This window comes from Silene latifolia, chromosome 6, assembly GCF_048544455.1.
Source record: "Silene latifolia isolate original U9 population chromosome 6, ASM4854445v1, whole genome shotgun sequence".
NCBI lineage: Eukaryota > Viridiplantae > Streptophyta > Magnoliopsida > Caryophyllales > Caryophyllaceae > Silene > Silene latifolia.
Genome location: NC_133531.1, coordinates 5,542,146 through 5,551,785, shown reverse-complemented (window position 1 = coordinate 5,551,785; position 9,640 = coordinate 5,542,146). Strand labels below are relative to the sequence as shown.

At 34.8% G+C, this 9,640-nt stretch overlaps 2 protein-coding genes and 1 non-coding gene across 3 annotated transcripts; all 3 read right to left on the bottom strand.

Annotated features, from left to right (window-relative positions):
- Positions 1–3,407: 3,407 nt before the first annotated feature.
- On the bottom strand, positions 3,408–4,478 carry LOC141586127 (RING-H2 finger protein ATL67). Its single transcript, XM_074407259.1, has one exon. It carries the CDS (start codon positions 4,298–4,300, stop codon positions 3,656–3,658), a length of 645 nt encoding a protein of 214 aa, XP_074263360.1. The 5' UTR covers positions 4,301–4,478; the 3' UTR covers positions 3,408–3,655.
- Positions 4,479–6,014: 1,536 nt separating this feature from the next.
- TRNAA-AGC (transfer RNA alanine (anticodon AGC)) lies at positions 6,015–6,087 on the bottom strand. The gene has a single exon. It is a non-coding gene; the product is annotated as a tRNA-Ala (tRNA).
- Positions 6,088–6,210: 123 nt separating this feature from the next.
- On the bottom strand, positions 6,211–8,987 carry LOC141586126 (late embryogenesis abundant protein Lea14-A-like). Its single transcript, XM_074407258.1, has 2 exons — positions 8,720–8,987; positions 6,211–6,726 (listed from the first exon to the last, which is right to left on the bottom strand). Exons 1-2 carry the CDS (start codon positions 8,923–8,925, stop codon positions 6,444–6,446), a joined length of 489 nt encoding a protein of 162 aa, XP_074263359.1. The 5' UTR covers positions 8,926–8,987; the 3' UTR covers positions 6,211–6,443.
- Between the last annotated feature and the right edge of the window lie 653 nt (positions 8,988–9,640).

Genomic DNA, 9,640 nt, shown 5'->3' with positions numbered 1-9,640 from the left:
GAAACGACCCTTGAGACGTGGTAGAAAAACCGGGAGGAAAATAAACATGACCCGATACGATCTTCAAAACGGCTCAAATTTAAGTTTACAACTTGCATATTGAAATTAAACTTTTTAGGCTAGTTATATGCTATAAGACAATCTTATTAGAGAGTTTTGTGTTAGAATTTTTTTTTTCACAAATTGTTACACAAGACCATTTCATATCTAGAAAACCAAATAACAAAAAGGCAACGAAATTAGTTGATCAACTTGTGCAAATTATTTTTTTACTTTGATAATCTATCAATTCAATTGCTAATTTACACATTTAAATATGTCAGTATTCATCATAAAATATCGAGTTATTTTCGAATGATTTTTTAATTTCAATACACAAAAATAGTCCATGGAAAACATGGGCCTAACAGATAAATAGAATACCATCTTCCTTAGATCCAGGCTAAACATTCAACACGAATTTATCATAGCCCAAAGTCCAAATGCAACGAGTTTCTTACTATGGACCAGTAGTCCAGAGTCCGTGTGATCTTTTATAAAATGCACTATCTTTTTAGGGTGTAAATCGGGGTGTGTACTGTCGACAACCATGTATAATCCCTTAGTTGCGAGTGTGCTCACAAAGAGGTAAACGATTGACCAAAGAGTTTGCTCCATTTTAAATAATAGGGATCGAACCCCTGACCTTGTGGTTAGGGAATAAGATGAGCAATTACCTTTCTAAAAGACAAATGCACTAATCACTAATCACTATAGTTCGCAGTTTATTTCATTGGTGGTTTATCAATATGCCAAAAACTTGTTGTCACGACCATTGTCTAGAGATGAAGGTGGGTTTTGTGCCGTGCCAGTCGCGACCCCCAACCTATGCGTGTCGTGCTTGAGAATGCCTTACCTATTTTTTTCATTTTAATCCAATTTCTTTGTATTTTAAGCACGCCGTATCATGCCCAGGTGGCCGTATCTAAGCACAGTTTTTTTCTGAAAATTCGACCTAGGCATGACCTATGGCTCATGAGAGGTCTTTTTTTTTTTGACAATGGTGAAAAAATGTATTACATATATATTGATATCATCGTATACAGATATCATCGTATACAAGTATACAACCCCCTAAATCAAGGCAAGGCAATGCAATCATAATAATAGTAGGAAGTAAGAATATAAAATACTTGTAACAATTAGAGATGGAAGATCTAAAATCTTGAGAAGAGTGTTTAGAAGTTCTATACCCACATATTTTTCAAGTCCCCAATTCATACGGATATTTCTAGGCCTACTTGAGCTAAACAAATTGAGGAGCTCAATTGTTTTGTCACATTTGTCCATGTATTAAGCTTCCAAGTCAACTCTTTTCAAGCAATTAACAAATATTGTCTCCAAATCTCTGGATCTACTTTGACTATGCCACAAGCTGCCACACGATTTACATAATTACATTACAAATATCGACTTCAAGTCAGGCGGTACTCGTAATCAATTTAAATAAGGTGAAAGTAACAAGAAAAATATCAGAGGTTTTAATTTAAGAGTGTCTTAATCAAGATACCGTAATGATGTTTATACATTTGAAACTAAGCATTCTTCATTTATCTTTATAATAATAATTAAGATCTACATTAGGTAAGAATCACAATCACTATAAATCTAGTTACGAATATTTTCGGCCATAACAAGACCTTTAAAAATAAATGAAATGATCATGAAGCAGCGACAAATACAAAAACATAGGGAGTAAATACTTCGTATTTTTTGTAAAAAGACATACTCCGTTTGTTAAATTATCTATATCGTATCTGGGGACCACATAACCACAAAGGTGGTTTTGAATCCATCAATGGCCATTGATAAATTTACGAGAAAAAGAAGCATAAATAGTTGAACAAGGCTAAATGATTCTAGATCATTTGAAAAAAATGGAAAAGAGAGGTAATGAAGAGAATCCAAATTGCTAAATAAACATGTATGTAAATTGCAGTATAAAATGCGACTACTTTATGCTGCTTTAAGCAAACTAAATAATTATAATAGGTAATAATTCAATAAAAGAATCAGAATATAACAACTTAACAAGTCACATGATATATGCTTCAATTTTGTATAACTTCCTTATTTCACTCATGTTCTTCATACGAAAATGCATGTGCCAACAAATGCGTAGTTGATTGTTGCAACCACAAGACTTGTTCTATATGACTTGGACTATTTATTTCATACCTCATTTATCATGTATAAATATAATGCTCTTTTCCTGTTGCTGAATTAAGAAATTTGTAACTGTCCACAAGTCATACTAAATGTGTAAGTGTAACACTGAAATTTCCAGCTCATACTATAGAAATGACACGGTAACATGTTTTAACTGTGACTGTCGATTAAACTTATGAGACTGTCTCGTAGTACAAAGCACCTGGTAAGTTTTGTAGGCTTCTTTCTACTTCTGCCTATGATGAAAATTGGAATGAAATCGATTAGGCTACCTTTTCGATAATTCAAAATGATAAACACTCATTCATCAAGAATTGATCATCCTACTAATAATTTCACACAAATCATCAAAAGGTTTTGATTGTAAAGACACGTAAAAACTAAGAAAAAGACCATTGATCTATCTTAATTAATTAGCAATGTACATCCACAAATTGCATTCATACAAACACATTACAAATTTACAATAGGTAATGAGTCTCTATAATTCACCTATAATAAGCACATAAGCCAACTTTCAATGACTCCCGCACTTGCGAGGTAAGGATGTTTTAAAAAAAATGTTTCTGAATAACACAAGATAAAAATTACATGGAGAAGTCACAAAAGAAAGAAGCGCAACCAGTTTAACCACCCATTCATCTTCTACGATAATGATTAATAGTTTTAAGTTTAAAAAAAAAGATTAAAATCCAAGATTCCTTGATGTGTTGCTAGACTGATAGAGTGATAGTCATTCAACAGAGAATGACAAAGCTGCACATCAAACATCATCATGTACATATTACATGAAAATTGCAGAACAGGGAACAAAATTAACACAAAAGGTATCCTTTGTTCTTTCTACACCATCTTCTTTTCATCCTTTTATCTCCTTTCTCCCCTCACTAATCTTTTCTTTTAAAAAAGTACTCTCGAATCTCGGTCCAATCATTTATTTACTTTTCATTAAAATAATTCTCACAATGAATATCAAAGATAAACAAATGACAGAGACGGAAAGACTAATTGCGCAAAGCAAATCATACTAATTTAAAAGCTATACAACACTTAATTTTTTTGTTTCAAGTGTGGAGAGTCGAACAATTAACTTAAACGCGAACAATTAGTCCAAAAAAAAAGCATGTACCTGATTTAAGATAACGTCTACAAATATCAGCTAGCTTAACTAATCGATACGAAAAGATGAAAAAACGGTTGGAACTTAATTTATGCACGAATTAGACTAAATTAAGTAATTAACTCGTGATTACATCTACTCAATTTTCAATCAATCACTCCTAAAAATAAACCCATACTCAATTCCAAAATGAAATAAAATAAAAGTTTATACAAGACGAAACTAAAACAGACTTCTTCCGTCTCATTCAATAGTTTAACTCTAAAACAATCTTACGACAAATAAAAAAGTAAATAAATAATTGAGACGAAAGAAGTACTGAGTAACCTAAGAGGAGGAGGAGATGACGGAGGAGCGACGACGGTTATCAGGATACTGAGAAAGCGGCATAACTTCAGCTAACGGAGTCGAAACCGGAGTCGGTAACGGTGAATTCCGACAAACCGGACACGAACCATTTAATTTAAGCCAAGCATCAAGACAACATAAATGAAAATAATGCTTACAATCTGGCATCATTCTCAACATTTCTCCTTCTTTATAATCACACAAACAAATCGAACAAATATTCTCATTATTCTCATCATTTCCTTCATTTTGACCGCTTTCTAAATCTTCTCCTTTTTTAAAAAACTGAAATTTCGGGTACGAGTTAATAACCGCCCGGTCCAGTCCAACTACACCGTTGTCATTACCGTTATCATTATCGTTATCGTTATCGTTGTCGTTGTCGCCTTCAGCGACGAAGAAGATTCTCGGGACGATAGTTGAGGTGGGACCGGGGGTGGAAGAAGGAGGATGTTGAAAACGACGTCGTCGACGACAACAGAGGTAAGAAGAAAGAAGGAGGGAAGAAAGGAGGACTAAAAAAGCGAAAGCGATAGCGATAGAGTAACCGAGACCGATAGATTGAAGGGAGAAAGTGGAGTGAGGAGAAGGAGAAGGAGGAGGAGGAGGAGGAGGGGAGGACATTGATGAGAGTTAAAGGAGGGGAGTTTCATTGTTGGGAGGGAAAGGAAGGGAAAGGAAAGGAAGTTTGGGAAGGGAGGTGGGTGAGGAGTGTATGTAGGAGTAGATGAATGTGCATTTAATTGTTGGTTTGGGAATAGACATTGTGTATTTAATGTGGGATTCATTGGGAGCGTTGAGAGTAGAGAAATACTTATATAGTAGGACTTTTGGTGTGAGATGATAGGGAATTTATTTGGCAATTACTAGTGTTACCAAACTTATTCAAATCTTATGTGTGTTGAGTGGCAAATGGGTCAATTGAATTGAGTCTGGGTCGGGTTATTTTGGATTTGTAAGTATTTGGGTTTGGTTGGATCGGATGATCATTTCGTGTTCAGGTCTTTGGCCCTGTTTTTTGGGCTGAAACTGTATCAAATCATCCCAAGCGCTGCTAACTGAACTTAATGCAACTGAACGAAACCGAACTGAATGAAACTGAACTGTCGTAAGAGTTAATTTGTGAAGAGAAGAGAATAGCTGAACTGAACTTAAATGAGCTGAAATTGAGTTCAAACGAACATGACCATTTGGGGGTAACGGTCAATATGCGATAATAACATTTTGGCCGGGTGGGATGGGGTTGGGTCAATTCGGGTTTTCGCTCAAATTTGAGCTTAATTCGGAACGAATAGGGTAGTTTTGGCCGAATCATTCGGGTCGGGCTAATTTTGTCATGGTCTATTCTGACGATTGTTGTATATTTATGCACATAATATACGTGATTTGCAATTTAAGTACGTATTTTCAGAACTTTACACAGTCTGCAACTGTTAAAAAGTGAACACTCAATTTAGCTTCATTGTGGGGTAATATAGAGGTTAATTTATTTTTGTCACAATCCTCTCCATTTTCGTAAGGAAATAAAGAAATTGTTGATTCACGATCTAGAATAAAGAGAGGAAATGAGGATTCAAACTCAATAATTTAGTTTATCTAAAAAATAAATAATGATAAAATTGATGTGGTTAGATGATAGTATGACCCACGAGTGTAAAACTAAAAAGTGTATGGTTTAACATTGTTGGTAGGTCACTAGGTGACAATTGACAATAGAATTAGTCTATCATATTGACTCATTCATAACTTATGCTATTTCTGGTTTTGTAGTTTTCATGCGTTCACAATGTTACAATCCTAATTGGAACCTTGTGATTATTGGACTGTGTACTTCACAAGATGTTGGTTGTACCAAAATTATTTGCGGGAGTCCTTGAGACAGTGGGGTAATATTGTTGTCGTTGTACTCTTGTACCGCACAACATGTCAGAGAAAGACTCTTGAGAGTGTGAACAATCCTGCAATTGCTGCTGCAGAGGTCGCCGAAAATGAGGTTCTTGCGATTTTCTTTGAGTAGGATGATACATTGATACCGTCATAATCTACCCAATTATAACTCGATATCTCAACACAAAGTTTAGAAGACTAGATGCGATAATATATGAGAAACTGCACGAGTTTAAGAAATCAGTGAGGCCACTTTTGCATATTATAACGCCTAATTTGTGTGACGAATTGAAACGATCCATGATCAGTTGTAATTCGATACAATAGTTGAGAGTATAAAACAAGGTTTGATCGGATTGCGTATGAACAGGTGTGAAAGAGGCTCCGACTAAAGAGAATAATTTGTTTGGTACCAAAAATAGGCAAACTGATTAAATTTAGGTGTTAAAAATGGAGATGCGGGGTATCGATCCCCGTACCTCTCGCATGCTAAGCGAGCGCTCTACCATCTGAGCTACATCCCCATTTGCCTATTACTACACATTTTATAAATTAATTTATTAGATATTTAAATTTCAGTTAATACTGAGACCCTCACAGTGATCACTGTCCACTGATCAGTATTCAAGACTCAAGAGCATAGGAAGTTTATTAAGCTATAAATTAACTGGTTAGTTGGCAGTCGCGTACAAATGTCGGAGCTCGTGGAGTGAATCCCGATTTTCAATCAAACTACATAGAAAACAGAATCACAAAAGGAAAAAATATCCAAGATTCCAACTCGAAAGGTACATAAACATATAGGGAATACAAACTTATTAGTCCATTTTAGAAATGCAATTCCCGTAAAAGACCCAAGTAGAGTATTGGATGTTGTATTTCATTCCTTCTCCTTCTCCTCATCGTCTCCACCACCAAAGATGCTACCAATGGTGGGTAGCTTGATCTCGCCTTTGGTATCAAGGGGAATAGTGAAGCTACCAAAGACGGGGAGGTCGACAATTAGACCTATCTGGAGCTCATAGTCAATGTCCCAATCCTTCCAAAGATCTTTAACTAAGGTCAGTACGATGTCGTGTGGTACCAGCATTGGAACTTCCAACATTGTTGTCTTTTTCGCTTCGATCGACCCTGGGTCTGGAACATTGCCAGATGCTATCACCCTATAACATTGTCATGCAACACTTGGTTAACATTCAATCATTCATCCTCAAAACTCAAAACGACGACAACAAAGCTTTATATATCAAAAATCAAATTTCGGGAAGTTCTAAATTCCACTTGAATGAGACGAGTATTGTTAGAGTATAAAATCGATCCTGGAACTCCTAACAACTTGACAATGAGAATCATATTCTATCCCAGCCCAGTTGGCTTTAAATTAAGCAATTCTGATACTGACACTTGTGATCATAAAATATGGATATTTGCATCGATAAGTTGTGAACTTGTGATCATGAGAAGCACTAATGTGTTCTAAATCAACTTTAGCATCTTGAAAATTTGGCCTAGTCAAGAATGTGAAAAGGCGAACACATCTTTTTTTTTCAAACAAATGGATCCACCAATGCCACAAAATAAAATCGACCCAATTTTCAACAATCACTTGTTCTTTTACTAGGCTGATTTTTTCAAAATTAGATCTCGCCAGCAACATATTGCCCTTATGCCTCCCTTCACAACCGTTCAGATATAAACTACTCCCTCCATACCACACCAATGATAATATTGACTTTTTCATATTTATCGAGACACGTTTTACAACCTGATTATCTTTAGTTACACATTACTAAAAATTATAAAAATTTGATATTCTTATACTCCCTCCAATTGGTTATATTGTTCCCATTTGCTTTTGGCACGATACTTAAGAAATACTATTAAAAATGAATAAAGGACATTGGTGGGGTTGATGTTAGGAGAGATAGATGAATTAATAGGAGTTAAATAATGAGTTGTGGGGCCAAAACATTAAGAAAAGTAATAAAATAGAAGTAAAAAAGTTGTGTGGGGTTTGATTATAGGAGAGAGAAATGAATAAAATAAGAGAAAAAAGTTACCAAAAAAGGAAAGGGGAACATTACTTGAATAATCCGTTTTGGGAAATAGAGAACATTATAGCGAATTGGAGGGAGTAGTATTCATGACGATAAATCAAACAAGATCTCACATGATTATATTTTGTCTTATAAATTAAGAATAATATCGAAGATTCTCTACAACCATAAATAGTGCCAAGATTTTCAATGTTACCATTTGTGTGGTATGGAGGGAGTATTAGATTAACTGGATCGACTGTATATAGGCTTAAAACACTTTCAAAAATTTACATAGATATATTTACACATGTATTGGAATCTAAACCGATCATCTTTATAAGTGTTAACTATCTATACTAGTTTTTGGTGCATACAACTATCTATATTAGTAGGAGGCCTTTTGTTGAGAAGTCCATTAAATTCATGAGGGCTTAATCCAAAGTAGACAATATCATACTTTTAGACCATCTCCAAGCAGAGGTCGCGACCCGATTTTACTCTTAATCCCACTTTATTTATCTTGACCCACTTTCACCCTCCCAAGCAAAAGGTCACAACCTATGTCATCAACCCAATCATTTTTCACTTTCCAACTTATTACATCTCTCCACATTATATCACTTTTTTATATATATTTTTTTATTAATTATTAATGTTATCGACCAATCACATATCTCCACGACTTCACATATAAGGTCATGAGGTAGGTCAATTTGCTCCACCAAAAGTCACCATAATTTTCATTATAAATAGTGATTAGTGTGACCAAATAAGGTTATGACCTATGCAGTCCCGACAGGCGACAACTGTTTACAGTCTACCACCAAAACAATCGATTTTGATTCCAATTGTATGAACTCGAACGTCTAATTCATATCGTTTATGTGTCTGATCAACTTGCGTTCGAGCTATCGTTGCGTGCAACGAGACATACACGTGTAAGTCAACCATTGGTTAAACTTTATACAAACAAAAAGGCATAAAATATTTAATCTAAAATAACAGTAATTTACTAGCTAAGCTAGCTGATATCTAGCTTAGTTAGTTTTTACTCGTCGATATTATTGTATAAGACGATTGTAAAATAAAAAAGAAAAAAAGTGATTTGAAAATTGACCTGTTATCAGTTTTGAGGCAAAAAGAGATCTCGCAAATAGGAATGGAATGAGAGTAAGGATTGAGGACGCCGAGCTTAGCAAGGTACGTAATACCGGACTTAGCAACATTCTTAAGATCAACATCTTCTATGCTTGCTTCGGGTTTTGGTATATCAGCTACCTTATCAACTGCATATTTCGTCGCTTTTTTAATGAATTCCGACATTATTATATTTTGATGAGTATTTTGTTTACGACTTGTATACTTGTATGTATATGCGTGGAGGTAGGGGATTATATAAAGAGGCTAGAGCGTTTGCTTTGCGCGTACTTGTCACATTCACATGTCTTGGACTTTATCTTTTGCAACTTTACTTTAACCAATTTTAATTTAATGGAAGTATTAGTTTAAATATACTTGTAATATAGTTAAAAAATTTTAATTATGAACTCGTTATGTGTCATTCTTGATTGTGATTGATTGATCAAGTACGGTGGAGATGGGTTGATAGTATGATTACGACGGAATTAAGTTTAAAGTAGATTGAAAATGAATTCAATTGAAACAAAGAACAAATAAATCGGCTAAAATTATACTCATGAGATATACGTTTTGCTGTTCTTATTTTTATTTTTATTTTTTTGGGTGCGAAAGAGAGGCAAACCTCCGAAATTAACTACTAGATATTATACGGGGAATACCCATCCCAAAAATGAGATGTAACTCTGTAAAAGCCTGAGGAATTATACCGATGAGATATACATTTTGGTGTTCTTATTACGTACATATTTACACTCATCCAATTTAGCCAATTTAATCCGTTATAAATTTAAGACGAATATATTCCTCTTAAACTTCGTATTTGTGTTCTGTAATGTCTCGTAAAGCGAAGTTGAAGAGTAGAAGGCGTGAAAGGAGGGAGGTGGGCACGTGAGAAAGC

What these genes read in the sequence shown, in the direction of transcription:
- LOC141586127 (XM_074407259.1), bottom strand. Translation starts at nt 4,300, where the DNA reads ATGTCCTCCCCTCCTCCTCCTCCTCCTCCTTCTCCTTCTCCTCACTCC.
- LOC141586126 (XM_074407258.1), bottom strand. Translation starts at nt 8,925, where the DNA reads ATGTCGGAATTCATTAAAAAAGCGACGAAATATGCAGTTGATAAGGTA. An exon ending in TGCCTCAAAACTGATAACAG is followed by an intron (nt 6,727 to 8,719) that starts GTCAATTTTCAA and finishes ACAATGTTATAG; the next exon opens with GGTGATAGCATCTGGCAATG.